At 40.3% G+C, this 25,971-nt stretch overlaps 1 protein-coding gene across 1 annotated transcript in view; it reads right to left on the reverse strand.

Annotated features, from left to right (window-relative positions):
- Nucleotides 1–25,971, reverse strand: part of MCF2L2 (MCF.2 cell line derived transforming sequence-like 2) — a 158,752-nt gene that overhangs the window by 18,116 nt on the left and 114,665 nt on the right. Inside the window, exons 17-25 of the mRNA XM_062582661.1 lie at nucleotides 25,651–25,766; nucleotides 24,295–24,364; nucleotides 18,969–19,061; nucleotides 18,363–18,455; nucleotides 14,589–14,714; nucleotides 9,306–9,527; nucleotides 7,778–7,870; nucleotides 7,276–7,354; nucleotides 2,793–2,865 (exon numbers count right to left, since the gene is read on the reverse strand). Coding sequence (XP_062438645.1) covers nucleotides 2,793–2,865; nucleotides 7,276–7,354; nucleotides 7,778–7,870; nucleotides 9,306–9,527; nucleotides 14,589–14,714; nucleotides 18,363–18,455; nucleotides 18,969–19,061; nucleotides 24,295–24,364; nucleotides 25,651–25,766 — 965 coding nt within the window. The remainder of the gene's footprint in view (nucleotides 1–2,792; nucleotides 2,866–7,275; nucleotides 7,355–7,777; nucleotides 7,871–9,305; nucleotides 9,528–14,588; nucleotides 14,715–18,362; nucleotides 18,456–18,968; nucleotides 19,062–24,294; nucleotides 24,365–25,650; nucleotides 25,767–25,971) is intronic.

The raw sequence follows: 25,971 nt of genomic DNA on the forward strand, positions 1-25,971 counted from the left end.
TGGTCAAATCTGCAAGAACTCTTCTTGTAAATCCTACAGATTTGGAAGGAAGAGACGAGAAACTGGATTAGAAAAGAGGATGCCAGCTTTCCAGCCCTTGCAGCATGAGTGTATGTGGCTCCAGGGGAGGAGCGGTTACTGGTGGTACTGATCACCTAGAGGTCAGACCATGAGAACAGGAATATATGGGTTCCACCGGTCCCAAGATCCCCCTGTCTACCTCTTCTGTTTCTTCTGTTCCTCAAAAATACGAATCCAAGCAGGATACCCCTATGTGCAATCGAAGCACAGACTAAGGGCTCCCTCTTGCCAGACTTGCACAGGTGTAGACCTCACAGTCATAACGGGATTAACCCGTTGCCCCAGGTTTCTGGGGAATTGAGGCAGCAAGCTGTTCTTATCTTCTCATCCTTGTTTGCCAAATGACTGGTGATTTAGTTTGGGTGTTTTAATATTGGACTGTTATCCTTGGCAGACTAAATACTCCACTCATTTCAATACATCTCCATGCTTGAAATACCAAAATACTCTGAAGTACTTTCCTGAACTGCTCATTATTAACATGTATCAGCAATTACCTTGCTCTTTACAATTAACATATGAACTTCTATACCTAACATTGGTGATGCCTGTCTTGGTGTAAGGGAAGGCCTCAGATATCATTAAAATCGTAAAAGCATTTGGAATACTAGAGATCTGTAAAAAACATTTCTAACTGCAAGGCAGCCTGGGAGAAACTGCTTTGTACTTGAAATTCTGACCTTCTTCTCATGGAACCTCAACCAACGTTGCTCTTGCCTCCTGCACAAAATCAAAATGTGATTTTGCAGCCTGATATCAGGTAAAAAATGGGGGGCACAAAATAAATATGGGAATAAATCCAAAGCACACTCACATTTCCTCCTTTTTCTTTCTCTGTTCCTTCCTACCTAGGCTGAGATAACTGTGAAACATGCAGCTGATGATAGAGTCAGAGATTTACAGCTATGAGAAAGACACCAAAAAACACATCAACCTCTCTGAAACAGCATCTGCAGCAAAACTCCAAGTGTTTGAAAAATTCCGTGTATACCTGTGTGCTCAGCATATTTTTACATGGATGTATAACTAAATTGGTCATTTCCAGGAAAGCTGATACTTAAGCAGATGGAACAATAGTCTAAGTTTCATATATTTAAATAGATTAGAAAACAATTCAAAGGATTGTTTCATTATCACTGAAATGCAGCAGTCATTCCTTGAGAGAGATACAGCAGCAATAGATACTGCGGTGCCATCTCATTCTAGGATTAAACACTGAAACTTGAGGGGAAGAATTTACAGAGAAAGGATTTAAATAGATTGAACAGGACTTAGTGACATTCAAAATCCACCTTTATTAAGGATACCAGTTCTGAGTGTGTCTTTTGCAAGAAAGGCCCTTGGAGACCTCAGCTCTGACCTTGAGTCAGCCCAGCCTTGCCTTATCTCATGGAGTTACAGTTTGAAGTGCTATGACGGCACATAAACAGATATGTCTCAGGGAGAGGGGGAATATCCTACAGACTCCCCTAATGTCACAGTACAGGGCTGACAATTCCAGTTAAACAGAGACATTGTGATACATGGGCAACCCAGGAGAGGGTGTGCCAGTGGTTAGATAAAATCTCCATAATTAATTAGCCTGTAACCACTGGCAGAGCCCTGACAATACTCATTGCTCTTTGGCTTATACTGTCTATCACCGGCTTAATAGCACTTTTGCATCCCAAACAGGCTGCAGAAGAGGCTCCACTCTCTGACGAACTCTAGATCCACCATTTAAATTCAGCCACTGTAGAGCCACCTCATGCTCCAATTCCCCTGTCTTTGCTTCTCTCTGAGACGCGTGTTAGAAAGGATCAAGGTGGCCTCAGCTTAGAATAGCAAATGGGACAGACTGTGCTTTGTTCAGGAAAGCCCGCTGCTTTGTTCTTTTATGACAGTTTACCATAATCTTCCAGTTATTATAATGAATGAACATCTGGAGCAGAAGGATCTAACCTTTTCTTCTCTGGAGTAGTTTGTACAGTAAAGACAACAAGCACTTTATTTTTTCTTTGCTTAAACCACTCTAGGATAAATATCTAATCATGTGGTCTTTCTTCCTGGAGTTAATTAACTCTGCTGTTGTTTTTATCTACAATTTCTGCTTTGGAAACTCTCACTTCAAGAGCATTTTAAGAGGGCTATACATCTGGATTGATTTGAAATCTTTTTATGATTGCATTTCATCTTTTATTGGAATCATTTTCTCGCTCTGTTTCCAAAGTGCTAGAATAACAGCGCTGCACCTATTTAAAATTTCTTGCATGGAGCTGCACAGCTCTCAAAGGCTGGCTACACTACCTAGAATCTCTTGATTTGGTTGATCCTGCTAAAACAGTAACAAGGAAACTTTTACAGCATTGTGTCATGTCAATGCAGATTAAACTTGTCCAGAAACTGGGTCATTACAAAGATTTGCTGACATCTCTTCAACATCCTGGAAATGTGCTAATACATTTTGTCTAAACTTCTAGTCAATACGGAGAGTGTGGTTTTTTTGCAAGCCCAAATGATCATCTTTGAAGTGAACTCTGCATTGTGATTTTGAGTTTCCCCACGAGCAAAACTTTTATCTGAATTTACATGGCTTTAAAGTATATGAAGACAATTGAGTAAATTCATATGCAGGAAGCTAAACACAGAATACTAAGAATTTATGTACTGCAAGGGTACAAAAACAAGGCAAAGACCTGGGTGGCTCTGATATGCCATGAAAGCTGTGTTACCTGGTTATATTGGAGGAATTCATTGGTGCATGGTATACACTCTCAGTGATTCTTTGGTGTAGTTGGCTTGCTTCTGTTAAAGAGAAAGTAAAAAGAAATTGCTCCAAATTGTATGAATTGTTTCCTTGTTTGCCCAAGAGAGATAGAAAGAATGAAAGAAAAAAAGGAAAGAAAAAAAGGGGAAAAACGGGGGAAAAAGGAAAAGAAAGGAAGAAAGACACTCTGCTGTTGAATTAATACTGACTTGTTGAATTAATACTGGAGGAATAAAACCAGATCCCAGAGTAGACCCAAAATACCCTTAAAACTTTGCTTTTGTCACATATTCAGCTTCAATGAAAATTTCAGGAGTGTTCCCTCTCATTGGAAAGCTGGAAAATCAGTGAGATTCTCTTGACCTTGAAGTATGTTCTCTCACTTCATTAAGTAGATAGCAAGGCTATCATCAGTAGCACAGATATCCCAGGCACAGATTTCTTAGGGAAGCTAAGAGAAATTGGCCCTTTTATTAGCACTGTTCATCTCACCTCAAATGGTGTCATTTGATGTGTGGTTGTGGAGATCACCACTTCTCCCCCATTTCTCGTTTAGCTTAGAGCTAAGCTTTACCTAGTTACCTCACGGTTCTGCCCAGTCTCTTCAGTCTTTATTATAAAATACATGTTTTCAGGCCAAGCACTAGGACCTATCTGCTGGCCAACAGGACTTCTCCAATGCATGCTGAAATGGGTCTGCTACTTTCTATTTGAATAGACACTGAAAGGGCAGAAGGCCACTGAGGGCAGTGAAAGAAACTCCCTTGGGAGGCTCATGGGTGTTAACTCAAATTTAGGACAAAATGTCACCTGCAACATACTGACAGCCAGAACTTCAAAGCAGGATGTCAGCACTGCCTACACGCCTCATCTGGTCACATCCTCTGTGAACAGCCAAATTAGACCAGAAAGCTGCTGAGACAAATCAGAGAGAGACTGTTCTTGGATGTTCGTAACTAGATGAGGAGCTCTTCTCCGTTAGGAGCAGGTTTTAAGATCAGGGATGTATTGGAGGCAACATGGTCCAGTCGTACAGAATCATTTAAAAGTCTTTCCCTTTAAGCTCCTTCCACCACCACGGATTTCTCCTTTCCAAGGAGCTGCACCCTGACGACAGAGAAAATTCTTTTTTTGTCCTTCCCTCAGACCTCTCCTTCAGCAACTGCTGTCTTAATTCTCTCCTGAGGATGAACCGTAATCGCCACTTATCCCTTCTGCTGTGGTGCCGCATCTCCACTTCCTGGCTTTTTCTTTGAGACCAGTTAAGATTTTGGGAACAACATGATCCTGTAACAAGTCTACTTCATATATTGCTGCTGCAATCAAAATGAAATGATGCCATTTGAAGAGAAAGGCATACTGTCATCTTAAAGGCTGGAAACACAGCTCACCCAAAATAGCTCTTCTATCCAAATTTTTTCAGTGCAGAAGAGAGTCTTTCCCTGGCTGTTTTCTCTTTCCTCTGTACCTCTTCCTAGCTCTCTGCACAGCTTGGATCTAGGGAATGGCCATATTGGCAGTTTTCCCAGAATATGATAAAATTTTTGTGGCTTACAGTTTTCTTTGGGTTTAGCAACACATGTGCCTCAGTCCTTTTGCACATACAGCTGTCTAGTGGAATACATCCCCGTCCTTCTGAATAATGCTTTTGGTCAGCATTCTGGACAAACAATAATAAAACGTTATTTGGATGCCATTTGCTCACTCTCCAGAGTGAGCTCTGCATAGCTTCAAGGTAGCAACAGAGTAACTGCTGAGTGGACAAAGATGATGACATAGATGCTGACAAACTGGTTTCCAGGGCCAGAAAACTCAGACACTGAGAAGTGAAGAGCTAATGGAAGGAGCTACTTTCGAACTCTCAGATTGCTGAGGTCCTGTTTAACTTTGGAAGAAGATGAACCTCTTGTCAGTGAGTGGAAATCAGACAAAGGGACAGGGGCAGCAATGAAAGACTAATCTCTGCAAATCTTTGTGGGTGGGAACACTGGGAGAAAGGAGCACTCTGAGTAAGGGGTTGGCAGTAGCTATATTCCTGTCTTTGGCAACTGATTCACTGCCTTGCACAAATCCCTTAAACTGCATCCTTAATTCCTTTGCTTGCAACAGAGAGACAATTAAGCTCTTTGGGATGTACAAATCAAGGTGTTACCCACAGCCTTGTCAACATACCATGCTCACTGTACAGGGGGTGCATATGCCAAGTGTTTGGACACTAATGACCTCTATGCTAAACTATTTATCACATACCTTTGGCCACCTCCTTTGCCCTTTGCTCACTTATTCATCTCAGCTGGTTCCTTCCAACATTCCAACCCTCTGTGCAACTCCTCATTAAAAACTTCCCAGACAAACAAGTGTTTCCTTCTGTCTTCTCTCATAATGATGCATAGTTTGAGAAGTATCCAATGTTGGATTGAACACGGAATTGAGGACTCTTCTTCCATGAATCATTGGAAATAGAAACAATTGCTTACTGAACAAAGCATTTGTTTCCCAACTCTCAGTCTTTCACTAAGGGCTTTGATTCATGTGATCATTTGGAAAAGGCAATGGGAAGGGTTGCATTAATATATAAGGTATAATTTCTGCCCTCTCTGAGTGCTGTGCTGCTGAAATCACAGGGAGAGAGCTTGATTTTATGCACAGAGGAGGACTGAAGTCATCCTTGGAGGTTCTCAAGACCAGACTGAATAAAGCCTTGAGTAACCTAGTTCAACATCATAACTGACTCTGTTTTGAGCAGGAAGACTGGACTATGATCTCCTGAGGTTCCTTTCAGGCTGAGTTATCCTAGGATCCTAGGATCCTAAAAAAACCTCAATTAAGAATGTCAAAATATACATTTTTCAAAAACTTCCAGTCTCGATTCCAGCATAGGCTTCCTTGGAAAATCCCAAGTAACTCCAGGTCACAGATCTCCTGTGCTACACTGAGCACTGAGATTTCACTAATGCTCATACAGGCAGCATTCAAACTTCATTTTCTTTGCTGAGAAACACATACATGGAACATTAGTGCTGTTTCCTGTTAAACACATAAACACGTGGATTTTCTCCATAAACTAGTTTTCTCTTTTGGCAGCCTAAGAAAGTCAGCTTTTGCACTTTAGAAATAAATACTGTAAGGCATGTCATGGAGTCCTTAAATTGAGTTCTCTAACTGGGCTAATAAGCACCTAAATTCCTTCCTCAGTAGAGCCAGTTCCTGTGGGACTGACTGCAATGAAACTCAAAATGAAAAGAGAAAGGATGAAAACAAAAACAGAAACAAAAGACTTGAGTCTTTCTTTTTGTACGCATATATTGTTATGAGCTGGAATAAATTGCTGAGGCTTGTATGTATAGTTGTTTCACTCCATTTAAGGGGGTTGTAAAAACTCATTATATGTCTTTATAAAACAGACAATTAAGATGAAGATGACCTAGGACAAAGTTTGCTCAGGAATCTTAAGGATGTGGGTGGAGAGGCTGTGCCGGCATTGCTTTGAAGAGCGTTTATGGAAGAAGCAGACAATGAAAAAGACAGAGCTCAAGGGGAGAAGCAATGCCAGGGCCCTGGAATAGTTTGCAATGGGCCGAGCTGTGGGTTTTTTTTTTTTTTTGTCTTAAAGGAACCTGAAATATGCATTTTTGGACTCTACACATTCTTGTTCATAAAAGGAGTTGTATTTCAGACAGCGTCCATCACTATTTTCTCTCAGCATGTAGAATAGCCTAACAGAATTTTGGCTATCTGTCTCAGTCTCCTTATCTTAGATAAAAAAGAGGTCTCATTACTTTAGACGCTTACAGGTCCTCAACCATCCATGTACTGAGCACGTCACTAATCATCTTCATGGCTACACCTCTGTGAGAGAGGGAAACACCATGAATCATATATCATGGGGAGCTACCTGAGAAAGAGAGATGAGATAACCGACTCACAGTCAAATTTGAATTTAAAGAAACCCCTTCAAACCCACAAATCAAAAAAAAAAAAAAAAAAAAAAAATCCAATAAGACTGAGAGGAAAAACTCCTGTATCTGGCCATGTGTGTAGAAGAGGATTGTCATATTTTGCGTCAGATCTTGTGAGAAGATACTGGGTGAAGACTGGGACCCTACTTCCTCTCATGATGATGAAAATGGATGTGTTCCTAGGGCTGCAACTTGAGAGGGAGAGCAGAGGAAAATTCTGTGTCTTGGACTAACTGTTATTGGTATAATTACTTCACTCCCTGAGCCATTTCTATAGTCCTAAGAGATTTTCCTTGGTCAGAACAAGGGTATAAATGCCAGCAGTGTTGCAACCACCCACGAATGTTTGCTTATCTTTGCAAATAAGATCTGTTTGTACTACTTTCACTGGTAGTGCTGGACTACCCAGTAACTCATACCAGCAATGTGTTGTCCCACACAAATACAGAAGGAAGGCAACATCATCAGATCACACTGTGTGTGTCCTACCTCTACATGCTTCCAGCTGTCCCGTCAAGACTTTGCGAATCTCTGAAATCCATGTGTTTTTCAACTCAACAGAAGATGCCTGAGAACACAAGAGAAAAAAGGTAAAACAGATCTAGTTAAAGTATGCTGCCAATCCTTTGGCTACCCTAAGCTACATTTTCTTTCAGTCTCACCCAAAAATGAAGCCCTGTGGCCAACTCTGAGACCAAAAGAAAGCAGAGGGCACTTTTCAAGATGAAAAGATTATCATGAATCTAAGGTCCTCTCCTTGTTTTTCTGTCCAGCCTTCCAAGTAATTTTCTACTACCTTTTTTGCCCAAAGTCACAATCACTTCTATGATGATAAATTAGCAGTTTCAGTGCCAATGCAACAATGAAGTTCCCAGTGGCTAGTGTTTCTTGACAGCGTACAGAATAGTAAAGGTCAGGAAGCTGGAAACTTCCTTAAAAAGAATTCATTTGAAAAGAAGTACAATCCTTAGAAAGAAAGGATGGTCATTACCTGAATGATATAGACTTCTTCTCTGCCATTATACCAGATCTCAAATTTCTTGTTATCCCCTTTCACATTTTCTGTAATGCCCACAGTGCTCATCTGTTTCAAAAGAGAAAAGGAGAAGCTAGAATCTGGAAAATGTCAATGGTCTTTAAACTCTGTTTCCTCTGAGATGCATTGGTAAAAGGCTGCATTCACTTCTGCTCCCTAGGGAGCTACTGAAAGGAAAATTCAGAACATATATTTTTCTAAATATGATTTATCATTTCATTTTTTTGATTGTTGTAGTCAAAATTTTTTTTAAAAAATGCTTAAAAGTAACAGGTTAATGCCTGAGCATGGGTTTATATTCACTACTTTGCTTGCTTGCTCTTAATCAATTTTTACTCCTATTCTGGCTCCTGACCACATACAGGTGGTCAAACTCTTTTCAGTTTGAGAAAGGTGGTGTTTTCAGCTCACCATCACTGATCTGTTGGGGTGGGAGAGGAAAGGGGACGGGATGGGACTTTAGGGTGTAGTGTTCTGAATCTGTAGATTTAACAATTCATCTACAAGTCTGGATAACACCAAAAAAAAAAAAAGTTTCAGAGAACACAAAAAAAAAGTGAGTCAGGAGCTAAGTTTCTAATCAGACAAGACAAATAAAGAACTGAGAAAGAGAAAATAATTCTAGATTTTTTAAATGATAACTTCTTCACCATAAGTTTAAACTCCAGCTGCAACTTCTTAGCAGCTTCTTCCCCTCTTATTTCTGTATTTTGTTCATTGTCCTTGTTTTGACTTGCCTCAGAATGAGATTTCAAAAATTCAGCCACAAGAATCATGACATAATCAAGGCCATCTCCACAGAAAGGAACTTCAAACATTTACATCAATTATATTTACAATGACTAGTTCACTTCTTGAACCAGGCTCTATTACAACTCCTGTCTGGTTATCCTGTAATAGGTTTATAGCATTACAGTTGATGATGTTTTTAGATGTTTGAAGTCACAAATGTTATATCAATGGGCTTGAAGGGAAAATTTGGTCTACTTGTGAATCTTAACAGAAAATGTTCTGATTCATATCTGGAAATGTCACTCCTGTGAATAAAAGGGCCCTTCTATTACGCTGTGATTCATCAGTAGCTGTTCTTATCACAGAATATATCTGCTTGACTGATAGCAAAGCTCATGACAAAACTGAACCTGGAGGATGCTTATAGGCAGAACAAGGACAGATGCAGCTCCATTTAGTCTTGCTCCTCTCCACAGGATGCTGAGTAAAGAACGCACAATGTGCTAGTTTGTATTGAGCTGCAAAACCAAGGTTCAGATATGGACAGGCAGGACATATGGCTGGGTTTGTCTCCAAATCAAAACTAAAATGGAGATTCTATTTACTCAGGGTTGCAGGCTAGCTGCAGGTATGGATAGATTCTTCATCTTGCCTCAAGCAAATCTCCCCATCTTGTATTTAAAATGCCCAATGTGTTTTGAGAACTCTAAGCAGGTTTACCCCTCTCCCCTCCCATTACCAAATTTATTACCTTTAAAGAATTTTTAAAGCTGTATGAAGCTGTCTTCTCATGGCCATCTGTGTTCTCCTCCCGCTTCTTGCAGAATAGCAGCATCTTTGTGTAGAGAAAGAGGTGTCTCTGCATTGGTTTGAATCTAGCCAAGTCCTTCACCTTGTTGTGCCCTTTCTTGTGGTCAGTCCACACGTTGAAGGATCCTTGCATCAAAAGCTTACCAAGCTCACTGACATCCCCCTAGCAGGCAAGGAAAAAACAGAATCTATGTCATTGTCAGACTAGGGTAATATGATGTATAGTCCTTTCCTCTAGTGATGTTTAAGGTTCCAGGCTGAGCCTGGTGCATAGCCATCCCTTGTCCTGGACGGGGGAATTGTCGCAGCTGGGAGCCCAGCTGCTCTTTGCTTTCTAAACCTGTGTGATCTTTTCCTATAACCATTAACCCACTGTTCTCCATGTCCATAATTCCCAGCTTGTCTCCCTATTCATAGTTAGTGTCTAAGATCAGTCTTGGGACCTTTTTGGACGTGCCACACTAGTTTTTCGCTCTGATAACTACAGAGTAAACAGCTTCTTCTAACAAGAACTGGCTTTCAAGACTCTTGAGTCCAAGGCAGAGTGAAGGGGCACTGCAGTCAAGATCTCCAAGCAAAGGCCTTGACTGTCAAAGATCCAAGTTCCGTTTATGCTCTGTTACGAGCATCTCATGTATCCCTGGGCAAGATCTTGAACAACACACAGATGTCTGAAGACACAGACCAGTGCCTGGAGGTATGTAGGTGTGTAATTCCCTTCTATTGCAAAATATAGTCTTTAAAAGCTCTATCAATAGTTTCTCAGCTCACCATCTGCAAACTATAGAATGCTACATAGCCATGGTCAAAGAGGGAGCAAATGGACTAAAGAGCCATAAAAGTACCTGAGGGAGAAAGAGAGTGAGTAACTGCCAGACCTTTCTGAGTGAAAGCCCTTGTCCAGGGGGGAAATACTTCAACTGATACAAATAACATTTGGCTCCGATACCACCAGCACAAACATTTCTAGCAGAGTTCAATACTAAAGGGTGCAGTAATGTATAAATAGAGGAAACATGTATATGCTAATGGACTTCAGGAAATAATTATCATAATTATGCTGGTGGCAAGTTTTTCAGGGGGTGCTTTGTGTAAGCTTAGGGAACAAGCTGGGTTCATTATTGAAAGACATATTTTCAACATTTTTATGTTCTGTTGATTATAAGATGAAGCTGTTGTCTACCAGAAGGAATGTCTGATTTCTTGAAGCACAGATTGCAACTTTGTCTCCTTCTCACTCCCCACCCTCTATCCTAGATCCACCTGCAAAACCAGAGTTTGATTAGGTACTTTTCTCCTCCATACTGGGACATTATGAGACTCTCCAAAGTATTAAAAAAACCCAGTAACTTTTATGTCTATCAATCATCTCTAATTTATAAAGTTGGATTTTTATTCATGCATACAGTATTGTGTGTTCATATGTGCATGTGGTGTAAGCTTATTGATGAAATGTAAAGCTAAATTAAAGAAATACATTTTACACATTGTTCTGACAATGGTGAGACCCTCCTGTCACTCCAGCTGCTATTCCTTGAGCAGGGAGCTCCAGAGGCTCAGTTCAGCTCCTGTGACAGATTTATCTCTTCAATCTTGGGTCTAGACTGGGGTTATAGCAAGTATATTCTGTCCTAACGGATGTTTATTTAAAGTGGAGGATTTCATCACTAACTCAGGTATAATTATTTCCTGTTAGAACAATACACTATATTTCTTGTTTATGGAAATGAGAGATATATATGAATGACTCAGGTGCTCATGAGCCAACTACCCAGGCAAGATTCTGTACAAAGGCTAGGATGATAGTAAGGAACATCTCTAAAACTTCTGCTCTCCAAGCTTTCCTTTACTTTTTTCTGTGTCTTTACCACACACACACACACACACACCAAAAAAAAAAAAAAAAAAAAAAAAAAAAAAAGCTAGCAATTTCTTACACAAGAGTTCAGCCCCTCAAACCCCCATGTACACATCTTCAAGAACCAGAACAGTCTATGCAGTTAGCAGCATTCAATAGCTACTACAAAACCTGCTTTTCCACTGGCGTAATATCCTTCTCCAAAAGGTGTTTCTACCACGCCTGTGTGGGGAGGACTCCACAAGCTGGGGTGTGGTTTCATGAGCGATGGGAAGGGTTTATTTGAGCATCTGAGACAAGCAGAATGGAGAGAAGAAATTATTGGGTTCCTCTTTCTCACTTTTGCCCCATTTAATAATCACGTAACAAACCATCTCAGGAATGCTGTCAATACTGGGCTACTAATGCAGCCACGAAGCACCTTTCCACATCTTTCAATTCAACTGAGAAAGCACTGGCAAAAGTCCATTTCATGAAAATCTGGCAAATTCAAAAGCAGAGACTGAAAAGGGACAGGAATACTCTGTTGGATTCCTGCATAAAAATCTGCTCTGAGATTTGAAAGCAAGGAATATGCAAAAGTGAATGTGACCTCAGCATTTATATGAGCAGGGATCTGGATGGGGCAACATAATCTTCCTTTGAATAGATCCCTTCTGCCCAGGCCAATGATGTCACCTTTCCTGGAGAAGTTCTTCTGCCCATCCCTTACAGAGATGTTTAAAAACAACAGAGGAGATTTTTGGTAAATAGCTGTAAATAAATTTAATCTGGGAAAGACATGAGAAAAGCTGCATTGCTCCTTTGGGGATGAATCAAAAACAGTGGAAACTGGGGAAGCAAAAGAAGTGCCATATCCACAAGCTTTCCACATCCATGTTTACAGGCCCAAGTCTGCAAAAATATCAAAGCTTTAGAGTCCTTCTAAAATGAAGCTCTGAGAGACTGAAAATTAGCCATTACCAAAATGGTTTGGGGAAGCTTCCATGAGGTATTAATCCTGACACCTAGAAGGCTGTAAAGGGCACACTGCTACAACCAAATGGATTCAAACAAAAAAACCCCACAGAAATAGTCCCACAGATAAAAATGAAGACTTTGTTGTTGCAAAAAAAAGAAACTGTGGAGCAAGGCAATACATTCAGCAAACCAGTGTGTGCAGCAGTCACTGGGAACCCCTGGAGGGACCAGGAGGTTGTCACTGCAACCAGCAATTCAAAAGTCACATCAACCAAACCCACCTTATGCTTTCGGAGGGCTGGCACGAGGCCAAAGCCACCTGGCCCCAAGGAAAAGTTTGAGGAAGCCTGATAGCCAGCAGAGATGTGTCCAGATGTTTGTTTATACTGCTTCAGAAAAAGCTTTTCACAAAACAAAAGCACTCCCAGGGAAAGTTTGTCTTAGGTTTTTACTACTGTGATGGAAAAGTGAACATGAGCTTTGCCACTTGCTTTAACAGAAACAAAACACCATGCCAAGAGCAGGAAAACTAAAAGGAAAATTGTCTACTAATGTGAATTTGGTTTGTTTTCATTCTCTAGTACAAAGAAATAATAAAAAAAAATAGAAAGTTAAAATTAATTTACCATTCAACTTTAGCGGTCTCAAGTGTTTTATTGGGAGCATTTTAAATATATCTGGACAAATCCTTACTTGAAGTGAGTCAGTTTAAGTCCCTGGCTATGTCACCCCATGTTTAAACAAAATGGTTATCTGACAATACTTCTTTACATCCCACAATTACACCAGGATAAAGGATTTCAACTTGAGATCTTTGCTTTTAAGATCTTTGTTCCTGATTTCAAGATTTGTTCAGTGAAGATTCATGAAGTATGATATTTTTGCTCCATCAGAAGAAATATTATTTAAGAATTCTTTCAGAACACACTTTCAGTGGCAGAAATAGTTAGATGCAGGATTTGACCTTGTTTGTTGAAGAAATTAAAAAGCTAACAAACTATTTTGGTTCAGCCAACAAATACGAGTACAGTAGGCCTCTCCTACCTGCAGTATACCTGGAAAAACTGAAAGTTAGATGTATATTATATCAGATATTGCTAAAATAAACTAATAAGGACTAATAAGAACTCATGTTATAGTATTAATCTAAACCCAGCTCTCAGTGCAATGATGTATAGAACAAGAGAGTGGAGAAATTACTTCTGCTATAATCACTCAACAAAGAGCCCATTAACCACTTTGTGATGGATGTAGCTCTTATCTGTGCACAGGGCTGGGGTAACATATATGCTTTACTTAGGTTCCTCAGTTTTGGGAGACGTAAGGTGTGCTTTGGGTCTATGATGCTGTTCTGATCCACAGGCACTACAGATAGTCTGTGTGTCTACTAATATAACAAGGTGGCCACCACTTCATTTTCAACACAGCAGCATAAGAGTTTTTTTTTTCTTGTTTCAGATGTAAAGTATAAGCCTCAGGATCATCTCTAGCTATGTACAGCAGTGGACCTATGGCACACAGCTGCTCAGGCAGTTAAATTCTTTTATAGAATAATGTTGACACAGAGGGTATGGTCTCTTAGGAAATTAAAACTACTGAAGCCACTCCATCCTGTAAAACACAAAATAACTCTTCCCACCCAGAAGTGGTTGGTACAGATCCCAGCACTCTTTCTGGAAGTCACATTCAGCATAAAATCCTGTTTTTCTGGTGTTCAGACTAAGCCACATCATCCTGACCTAAAATTATTTGAATCAAACTGTTCAGAACATTTTTTCTTGGAGGCTTCACCATGCAGCTATTTCAAAACAGGCATTCACATCACCCTCAGGCCTCATTTCCTCAGATGCAGTTCTCCCTTATGTGTCATTCACTTCCACTTCTCACTCACGGACTCATTTTCCGTAAGCAGTACAAGTTTTTGTAAGTCAGTTGCCTTCAGTGGAAGCTCAGCAGAGAGATGTATGCATTTATGGCTGCAGTTGTTATTGTGTATTTCAGACAATGAGCTTGCCATGCACAGGGATAGTTCCTATTACCCACTTTAAATGGAAGCCAAATTTTTCTCCCTCAGAGCAAGAGATTTGGAAATGGTTGAATTGCATAGGGGTCACAGACAGCTTGAGTAAATTTCTTAAGCTGTTGTTCCCTCTCACCTGCAACTGAGTTTCGGGTGTGATTGGTCAGGATTGCGTTAGTCCTACTTCCTCCCTATATTCATACAAACCACCATGTGATAGGTATGTTGACATGTATTTTCATCACCATAACATGCCATTAAGTGGCCTCATTCAAGGACGTGGCACAGGCTCCTGCAAAGTGTACCAGACACGGGCTCAGCACGACCACTGGTGAGATGAACACTGCATGGGTCAAGACTAGAGTACGAGCAACATCAAAAAATACCTCATATCCTGTGATTGCTATCTGATGCATGGAGTCATTAACCGATTTGATGATATCGAGCACTGTAGCCAGGGCCTCTTCCAGTTCAGCAGTACCTTCTGAGTTCTTGCTGCATTTCAGCATTTCCTGATTAAACAAAGATTTGAAAACTACTTGAAATCTTCTTATACCAGAAGCCACTATAAGACAGTCCTCCTTGGAATCTGTGCTGCATAGACCAAGTAGCAAAATTATAGGGAAAAAAAACAAACCACCAGGATTATCACTGCAGATAGAGTTTGAATTCTTGCACATTTTCAATTTTTATGGATTCATTTACAATGAGACGGGACCATTCTGGCACATTTACAATGACCTTTTGCATATCAAAGAATTTCATCCAGTTTTTTACTGCACATCTGCTAGAATGAATACTCAGCCTTAATATAATAATTTCAGGTGCGAGGGGACTCACCATTTCCTTTTGCAATTTATTCCAGGAGCTACATAGCCTTACTGTTAAAAATGTAAATTAATTAGTAGTCTGAATTTGTCAGGTTTCAGGTTCCACTCATTAGGTCTCGGCAAGCTCTTGTCTGCTAGATAAAGAAATTCTGCTTAGTAGTAAGTCACTTCCTATGTAGATGCTTACAGACTCAATCTGTAATCAAATCACCTCTCAAATCTCTCTTTGTTAAATTAAATGAAACTTCTTTAATCTACAGGGCAGGTTTTTCAGCTGCTATGTTTTTTGGGGGGGAAGAATAGGGCAGATTACTATAATCTTCCCCATCTCTGTGCTACAAACTACAAACCTACATTTTAAAACTTGAAATCGTTTTCCAAAGGACAGTAATCTCAAAGAACAACGCTGTCCTATAGCAAAAATCCATTAAACAGTATATATCCTGCTTGAAACAAGGAAAGTTACTCCATCCTCCAGCTCTTGCACAAGAAACAAGAAACAAAGTTCTGGACAAGTTAAGAAGCATGTGACCAAAGCCAAGAAATAGTTTTTAAAAAATCCCACTGAGGGCTCAATTTCTGTAATCACTTCACATACATAGATTCTATTTTGAGTTCCAAATGTTTAGAGCCAAGTAGTAAAGGACAACTTTCGTTATTTCTGTGCATTTTTTGCGTGCTGGTTATCTCTGATACATGCTAATCAAAGCTCAGGACTCAAGTCTCCTCGTAGAACCAACAGAGTTATAACCTACGCAAATTCTGAAAGACACTAAGATATTTTGTAGTTAAGTGAAGTGCCTTGCCTCTTGTTCTTCTGTGTATAGAGAAGCTCCGAGCCTGATTCAGATGCACGAGTTGTTTTTCTACACTGTACTGTATGGAAAGCAGTAATTATCAATGAGTATCTACCTGAAATGAGCCCCAGACTTTACATCTTTGCTAAAAGCATCTCGATTACAATTAAACAGATATAAAGCCACATATAGTTGGTACAGTTTTGAGAAGACATGAATCTCAAAGCATTTGGAAGATCCCAAGATTACACCATAGAATTTGAGATCAAAGCCATTCAGGACCGTGCTATTTCACAGAAAAAGCAACATGACGGTAACCAAAGCAGCAGGATAACTGATTACCATCACATTTAGTGATTAGTGATTTTGATGCTTGCAATCTGTGTCCAGTAATCAGCTGAAAGAATAGTTTGTTGGTTGCTAATGAGACAAGAGTTCCGGAGACAGAATTCATTTCCAAATAACCTTACAAGCTTAGACTGGTTTCTTATTCATCACTATTGACTTGTTCCTGCCTTATAAATCTGTTATTGATGTGAAAAAAAAAAAAGGTGTTTAGTTAAAAGCAAGTATCACTTCAGAAGTGCAAGCTGTGAAGAAACCAAGGAATAGACTATTGGGACAATAATGCCTCACTAAGAATTGTACAGTGAGTTTAGCTTTGTTTCCCTGTGCTGATCAGAACACCAACAGAAACTACGCCCCAGAAATATATCCAGGAATGAATCGAGATGCTACTGGATCTTCTTCCTTCATCTTTATTACCGTAAGAATGAGACTTCTTCACTCTGGTGGATGTCTAAGGCTATGTGGCCTTTTATGTGGTTTTAATTCAAGTATGTCATTGTTTTCAGCCACATTTTGTGTTTGGAAATCACCTAATCTAAAAACTGTGAGGCTTATGTTCCTGTGAAACAAGGTTGAAAAGGGTAGGTCTCAAAAATCCCAAACAGTAGGGGCTGAAATACTTGACTGACCAGTGCTTAGAGAGTGAAAATAAGATGTGTTCGTACGGTACCTGCTGTACAGTCTCTAGAACGAGGATGGACCCTTGCTCTCTGTAAAGCTTTTTAATATCAGCTAAAATGACGGTAACCAGCGGGTTGCAATCATTGTGACCCAGAATTTATAGCTCATCTGCCCATTGCTCATCATGGCATGCAGTTTTTTAGGCACTACTTTGCTACCAGTTTTTCACAGATTCCCTTTCTCCTACATCTGTAAAAGCTCCAGCTGCCAGTGACTCAGTGCGCCATCTCCATGGATTTCAGAATCCTTGACAAGTTAAACGTCCTTGCCAATGTGCAGTTGCTGAGAACAAAACTGGTCTGACTAGCTTCAGCCCCAATGGCTGTAACCTGTTTTGCTTGAGAAGTGTACTCCTTGATCTAATCTTGGTTTTATTTACAGGCATATTTCAAATTAAAAGCAGAATCTGGTTTACTCTTGCTCTTCTGAAAACCTTGACATTTTCTCCCTTCTCATAGAATAACTTCAAGAAATAGAGCTAAATTTACTGGATTTACTGAATTTATTGAATTTCTGGATAAGTTGATGCAAATCTACTGGCTTCAGTGAAGTTGCATCCTTGTTAATATGCCCTTCGATATTTGGATTCTACAGTTTTGTGTAAAGCCAAAAAATAGGTTATAGAAATACCGCACAAATGAATAAATGGCCACATCCTCATATGGTTTAAACTGGCATAATTTGACCGAAGCCATGGTAACTATTAGTAAATAAGACTGCTGCCTAAAATCTTCATTGCAAATTTCACAGTAAGTTTCATGACAGTACATAGCATTGCCTTGAGTCTAAATGCTTCAGAACAACAAGTAAGTAATCTTCACCAACTCCCCACTAGGAAAGTCAGTAAATATTGATTATATTTTAGAACTGAGGTGATGAAAACAGAAATTTAAGCCAGTGTCTTCAAAAAGGTCCATTGGTTTGAGAACTTCTTCTTACTCAGTTGAGACCAAAATTTCAAGCATGGACCACTCACAGTTCCAATGACAGTCAAATGGGAAGCTGGGATTATTTATCCCTTGGAAAGTTAGAGCTAATCTGTTCCCTGCTGGGCCTTTAAAAATGGAGGCCCAAAAATGAGTGGCTCCTTCTGACAAGTCCGAATCACAAACAAGGGAAAGCAGCAGGTTCAGAGAGCTGCAAAAGTGAAGTCTGCTTATTTAAGCAGGACAGATGTCAGAGACAGGATTTAAATAATCAGTTTCCGTTCTCAAACTGTAAGACCATACTGATCCAATAAAGCCAATTTCAATATCTATTTAAAGAATTAAATAATACTTGCTATAAAAAATGTAAGTTAGTTTATTTTTCCCAATGAAGTAATACCAGCGTTTATCCTAAAACAGAAGTCCGTCCTTTGACTGTTACCAACCTACAACTTAACATCACAAAGTATTTGTTGATGATGTGAGAGAGGATTTATTTCCAGTTAGTCCTTCAGAAAATAATGCTGATATGCAATTCTTTAAGTAAAAGAAGTTTTGCACTGTAATGGAGAACTTACCTTTAATAGCAACTGGTACTTGGTGATTCTTTGAACTGGCTTTAAAAGATAAGCATCTAGTGAGAGCTTATGATCCAGTTTACGCTGACACTCCTGTAAGGGACAAAAGAGAAGAAAAATATGATTGCTTTTAGAAACACAGTTAGGGCACCAAGATGTAAGCTATGGCTTAGTAATCTAAAGAGGGTACATCTGTGGATTGATGGAGAGAAATTTGTTCCAAGTGCATAGGAGTTTCCAGGTTACCTGTGCTACAGTGAAAATATATCTAAATGAAAGCTAAGGTTTAGGTTCAGCTTAGTGTAGAAATCTGGCATGCCCTGATCATGAGATTGCAGTCATTTGGGGTTTACAAAGAAACCAACACTTCTTTGCCTGTAGGTATGGCCTGAAGAGCTCAGCTCCTGTCCAGGAACTCTACCTACTATCCTACCCATCTAGGCTCTTGTAAAAATCACATATTGACACCTACTGAGCACCTGCTATCAGTATAAGAAGCATGCAGAAAAGTATGTATTATTTGTTAAGTTTTCTAAAGAAAAAAGAGATATAAAAGAAGAACAAGTTGTGATGGACTCGCATTGCCAGTCTGAAGTGAAATTCCACCTGAAAAAAGATGCTGTCTCCACATTGTCTCCAGAGAGCTTCAGACCTTGGTTTGTTCTGACAGTACTTTTCATATATTTGGAGCTCTTCTTTCTGCAACAGAAAGAGAGTTTAAGTAAGGTAAGAAGAAAGAATCCACAGAGCACCTGCCATTAATCATACTTTCTCTTATCTTCCAGCCTGCAAACGGAAGTGAATTAAGTCATTGTCATAAATCTGTTTATGAAATATACTGAAGCTACCACATTTGCTTTTTACTCTTCTAAAGTTAAACACTCCAGAAAGTGAGATTTATGAGGGGCCACACAAGGCAAGGAAACTGCAGACTGGAAGACACATAACCCTATTGCAGAAAGCACCAAGGAAGTCCAGTTCATGACTTTGCTAGAGACCATCCACGCAATTTTGGATGTCCATGCTTTTCCACAGCATCTACTGATTTAAGCTTTTTGCCATTAATTGGAAAAAACAGAGAAGCAGCACCTGTGAAAAGCAAGTCCAGGGTGATTCCCATTCAACACAAAAGAGGGCACATTATTAGTGAACTCATCTGATAAATTTGTAACAAAGAGCTATAAATTGCTTTGAGACCTTCAGAGAAAAGGTACTTTGTAAAATGAAGTATGAGTAATCTTCTCTGGACAATGTATAGATACATAAAAGAACTACTGCTAGTAGTGAGGGCCATCAACTGTTCCAGAAGCCTATCCATGCACAAATTTTCCTCAAGGTAAATATAAGCAAATTTATAAGCCACCTTGACTCTCTTATATCACCAATGAGGTAAGAGCATACTACTAATTCAAAGTAACTGAGACGTTAAATTCTCACTGAAGTTTACCCAGCAGTGACTTCTATGCGAGCCCCTTGCAAAATCTCATTGACTTCAGTAAAAACAAAGGCAATCCCTATGAAAGCAGAGATCTATTTCAGGCTCCTTGGGCTATATGGGCAGACAGAGACAGACAGGTGTTCCTCTGCTGCAGTCTCGCCAGGAGAACCATGAGCCAGGTCGGCACAGAAGCCCTGCCACCCTGCAGCCACGGAGCAGAGCCACACAGGACCCCTAGACAGGCTGGCTGTGTCCATCCAACTCAGAGGTCCTCATCTCTGTGTGCATCTTTCCTTGCAGACATGACCACAGTGAATCAAAGGCAACACCAAAAATAAGGCTCAGGAATTCCTGCTTCTCACACCAGTGCTTTCAGTCCCCTAGACAGTGCTTGGTACAGGCAAAGTATTTTCTTCTGGGTAGAGTTTCTACATGAAATCAGTATAATTGCTCTCTTCCTTTGTAGGCCTAAACTGGTGTCACCTGGATGAATCAGGCATGAAAGCAGAGCGGTGCTACGCAACACCTTACTGTGTCAAGGCTTATGCAACGCAAAAAGCTCCACTGCAATTCAATAGAATATTAATGGTGCTGTTTCAAAATAAGCGCAGAGTTTCCCTCACGCAGACATGATTGTTTCTACATGTTGCCATGGTAGGAAGTTAGCAGGGGGTAAAACCTGCAAAACTAAAAGTAAACAGAAAGTTAATCAAGCCTTACAATTTGATCCTCACCCACAGAAGGCTAATTGGACTAGGCAGGCAGAACAGAAACAGTGATAGTCAAAAATAATATTAGGGGCAAAAGAACAGTACCGGTTCAGTCTATAGAAAAGGTAAAATAATCACCGGTTACTTGCCACAGTGGCACAGCCCTATGCTAACACAAGCTACTGCTGTAGTACTGACATCAGCTCAGATAGATGTTTGCATCTTTAAATTCCACTTTAATTTTTGTAATAGTGAAGGAATAGAGAATTACTAATGAAAGATTAGGATCAGGCCCTAAAATCCCAGTAAATAATTAGTTACCTAATTACTCAAATCTCAATCACAAATACTCTACTCATCTGTATTTTCATATTCAGAGGTTCTGACTGCCTGCTTGTACTTTTACACCAGGCTCATCTCTGCCTGTAATGTTTTTCCTTTCCATGGTAACTTGCATCTTGGGATCTTTGTAAAAGTTCACTCACAGTGTTTTCTAGGGCACTTCTGTATATTTCCAATTATCTTTATTGGGTGCTGAACTGTGAATATATTTTGCTTGAAATCAGAAGGTAGCCTTTGAATCCAACTCACAGGTTTGCAGTCAGCTGCTACAGTCCTTTTACAGCTACCTTCATTTTCTAAATGCTTCTTTCTGGCACTGAATGACCAAATGCTCCAATTGCTGATTCCTGGCAAATTATTTTCTTTTTCTAAGGTTAGCAGTACGAGTAAGTAACAGTGGTAATCTGCGACGGGTCACATGTGCCAAGAACCTCACCCGGTACATATTTGTAAGCAGTCTGACACATCTTTTGTTTCTTCCTGAGCATTCTTGCTTTGGTTTGGTAAGGCTTTCTTCTTCTCAGCCCCATGTTCGGCAGATAAACCCAGAGCATCCCTCCTGTTGCTAATACTGCAGGAGGATATCCATCCTGCAAGGCATTACAGCACATGCCCCTCTTCAGCCAACTGTGTGGTCCTTGTCTACTCTAAGATACACCGTAGGGCTTTTATCAAGGTCAAGTGATTGCAGAAAAACTGCCACACGCATAAAGTTGAGCTGCTTTACTTGAAATTTGGCTTACATGAATTCGGAAAGTGGAAGGGAGGATAAGAGGGGCATTTCTGGCTCATCTTGCACCCGATTCTGCCACCCAGTTCCAGCAGCGGACCAAGAGAGGAGAAATATTCTGCAACTCCAGGGACTGCTCCTGCCATCACCCAGGAAGAAGGATTCAGATCCACAGTGGCAGCTGACCTGGTGGCTCCAGTGGAGGTGGCAGTGTGTGGGGACGTGGCAGGGGAATGACTGGCAGGGATGCAGCTGGGCACCAAAACATCCCACCACAGCTCTCAGGATGCTTTAAAGCAGCGCTGGAATCAGGGCTGAAAACTCCTGGTGTGTTCAGAAGGGTCAGATTCTTCAAAATGCACAAAGTTAAAAATCAGTCTGTTTCTAATCACAGGCCCCCCGTGAGGTTGCAAAGCTTTGCTCCGGTCAGGAAGGTTACACGGGTGCAAGGAGGGAGACGTGAAGGAGTGGATCTGCAACAATGTGAACTTCCTGCCGGAGCCAGGCGTCACCTCGAACAGCAGCCGTTTCAGCGTCCCGGGGCCAAAGCAAGCAGTCCTAACTCACAGGGCAAGCCAGAAGCCTCTGCTCAGCGCGAAGATGCGAAAGGCTGCCAAAGCATGGGGAACACAAACACACAACCAGGCTTTTGTTTGTGCCTCCTAAATGCAGTCCAACAGAAACAACAACTTTCTGGACTTTATGTGGCTTCTTCTAAAAGGAGAGTGTTAAGGAAAGTTCTTGAATCAAAGGTGCTACTGTGTGAGCAGAGACAGCTCAGGAGAGAGGCACGCACTTTCGTAGCGCGAGATTTGAAATAGGGAGAAAGTAAACGCACAACCAAGTGTTCATAATTCCCATTAAAATCTTAGAGATGTGGCACTGCTTGGGACTTCTGAGAACTGAGATACGCATGTTAAAACCAAATCTCTCTGTACGTCATACAACACATGGTTAAAAAAAATCTAACATGTACCTTGAAAAAGCAGCAAATGCTAAATGTAATGTGGAAAGTGGAAGCAGGAGGTCCTCTGACTACAGAGACTAGGACAGATCTTCACATTCCTATGGAAGGAGTTCTGCTGACTTTAATGGAAATACTGGCATGAACTAGGATTGCATGATCCAGCCCCCTAACGCAGAAGAAGGGAAGTTTCTTCTCTCAGAGTTTAACCAACGGCTCTTCAGAGCCTGATTAGCCCCTGAGACTAATTTATTTTAGTACAGAGTTCCAATAAAGAAACTACTTTGGACAAGAAAAAACAAAAAAAAAAAAACTATTTTCAATTTTCTCTTTGACAAACCTGCTATCTTTAATATACCATTTTTTTCCCTAAAACAGCATATACTAAACTATTTAAACAAAAACAGTTAAATGAGCTAACTATTGTATATTTTTGCTTGGAGGAGAAAGCAGAGTGCTTTCCCGTGAGTTCCATTTCCAAGTGCAATGTAACATTACACGTTAAACATACGCTAACAGGTAGTTAATGAGCTGTAAAAAAAAAATTAATGGAGAGCTTGTCTTAGGACTATAAACGTCCCATCATATAATATCAAGTTTGATAAATCTCAGTAAGGACAGAAATAAAATAAAACTAATAATTTCAAATCAAGTCTCCTTGAATCTGACTGAGAAATGCAACCCCAACAACACAGAGCAGTAGCAGGAATTACTCTCTGGTTATATTCAGAGTTAACGGAGGCAAGCCACTTCCATGAGTTTCGCATTCAAAACACAATGTCTTACTCTAGCAGCTTCATCAGAGTAAGAGAACAGTAGCAACACACCAAAACAGGTTTTTCTTATTAGTAGGGCCTCTGCAGAAGTGCTATATCCACAAGCACCTTTTGTTTTGCTACAGGAAACAGTACTAACAGTCGCCAGTCACATTAACGTGGGGGGCTGGGAGCCCTCGGAGGAGAGTGCTGCAGGACTTGCACACTGGGAGCCACAGGAGGCAAAGGCATGTCTACGTCTGACCAAAACCACCACCACCTGCTGGTTTGGGGCTTTCGCGTGAACTGGGCTCGCTCTCCTGTTAAACAAAGATGGGTCACACTTATTAGAAGTACAGCTAACCCTCACCACACCATACTAGTTGGGAGATTTCTGCTTGGTCTTTGAGTTTTATGAGTGAGTAAAAGAATCAACCTCACAGAGGCTTATGGAGCTGGTGGGGTTTCACTACACAAGGACCAGCTCCAGGGGATTAAGTCCCCTGAACAGTGCAGAGATTTAAAAAAAAAAAAAAAAAAAAAAAAAAAAAAAAAAAGAGAGAGAGAGAGAGAGAAATAAAGAAAGAAAAAAAGAGAGCTAGGTGGGATAAGACAGAGACAGGATGTGCTATCCACACTCAGAGCAAGCTGCTGTTACACAGTCCTCCCCTTACTTGAAATAGCATCGTCCTTGGGGTACACCAGACTCCTCAATCACAGATTTGCCTGGTATGAAAGTCAGGCCAAACATTTGGATTTTTTTTTTTTTTAGCTAGGCTTGAAATATTTGTAAAAGTCTCCCTCTCATAGGCAGGTAAAGGTTCAAATTTTAATATATACACTTGTTAATTATGGCTTAATTTGGGAACATTTGCTTATGTAAATTTCTCTCATTTGCATAAGAAATCAGAATGAAAGAACAGGAATAATTCTGTAAGCACTGTAGGATAAGACTATAGATATTCATACAAACCCACGAAAGGATTTACTTACTCTTTTCAAAAAGCATCGGGCAAGAAGCTCGGGATTTTCAATGCAATTTTCTATCTCCTTAAGGAAAATCCTGAGAGGGAGAAAGAGAAGCAAACAATAAATCACATTCACACTGTGCTAGCTTCCATGTAAATCCAGACTAAAAGCTAAGTTTTTGTTGCAAGAGGATTCAGTGGGGAAGGTAACAATCCTGACATCCAAAGAAACACGTTATTTTAGAAAAGTGGGATGTAGTTCACAGTTGATTGCCTGAATCACCAGTGTTTTCATTTGCTCACAAGCATCTGATGCATCTTGTTCCTCTGACTGCTGAGATTTATTTCCAATATGTAGCCCTAATGCCTGCCTCCTTTTTGGTTCTGAGGATTTTTCAGAACAGCTCAAAAAGACAGAAAAGCTCTGTCAGATGCAGTTGCTTAATCAGCAAGGGGTGAAAATGTGGGATGCAGGCCCAAAGGTGTCTGCAGTCAGCGTACCAAGCCTTCAGGGAAAGGAAGACCGGACTTACAAAAGGAGGAGAATGTCATTCTCAAAATAGAAAGACAAGTTCTTTTAAAATGATAGGTAAACTAGAAAGAGATTTTTCTGCTATGTATCATGTACTCTGGTATAATATTTAAACTAGCAAAATACCTTATTTTCTTATTATATTCAATTGTTATATCTTATGTGCAATCATTATCCAAAGGAATTTTTAAATTCTCACCTTGGCTACAGACAGTTTTAATTAACTGGGCTGAAAAGTACAGAAATTGCCCTAAGCTTTGTGTTTCAGAAGGGGTTTAATCCTGTTTAATCTTGTCCGTAGTCGGTATTCTATAGTTGTGAGCACTAGATCAGCTATACAGTTACTGATATATGTCTATAGTGTGGACAAGGCTTCTGAAGAGGTTTATGATCACTCGAAGGATAAAATTCCTTATGGAAAGTGTGATCTAAAATATCACATCTTCTGGTGAGGGGATAACAGAAATACAGGACAAATAAGCTGAGCAGTAAGAAAACCTCCTCGCAGAGGAGTTTTGCCAGAGAAAGAACATCAGTATTTAGTCCTGTGACATTTACCAGTGTATCAGGGGAGGTAGTAAAATACTTGCCACTAGGGACATTCCAAATTAATGATGCCAGGGGAAATCAGTAGCAAACGCACAAAAGGGTTTAATCATTCACAGACAAAGGGATGACACAGATGATCGCAGGGGTGTCCTCCACAGACGGGCTTTAGTGGATGTGCACACACAGGCAAAGTGAAGGCTGGCTTTTCCTGCCTGCGTCCATGTGAGTGTGCCAAAATATTCTATATAAAGGGAGCAGAAATTACAGGAGCGGGAGGGAGAGCCGCCAGCTAGCACGTGCCTGTTGTGGAAGTCGTAGATTTCTGGGAGGTTCCCAAAAAGAATTTCCTTTTTGTTCTGCAGCGCGGCTGGAATCAGATGCACTAAGTTGGGATTATCCATTTCTGAAGCATACCCCTGTGGAGGAGAGTGGAAAACAAAATCAGGCTATTTTTACCATGGAAGAAATACTGAGTTTGGGACACTAACATTTCCCCATGCCTGCAATGTACTTTTTGTTCTCAAACAGAGTTAATGTACAAATGCTTCTACTACACCAACTTCTTTCTTGGTCCCATGAATTTCTGATGATTCTAATTCTCCCTGGAGCTTTTACCCCGAT

Source organism: Rhea pennata, chromosome 9 (genome assembly GCF_028389875.1).
Source record: "Rhea pennata isolate bPtePen1 chromosome 9, bPtePen1.pri, whole genome shotgun sequence".
Lineage (NCBI taxonomy): Eukaryota > Metazoa > Chordata > Aves > Rheiformes > Rheidae > Rhea > Rhea pennata.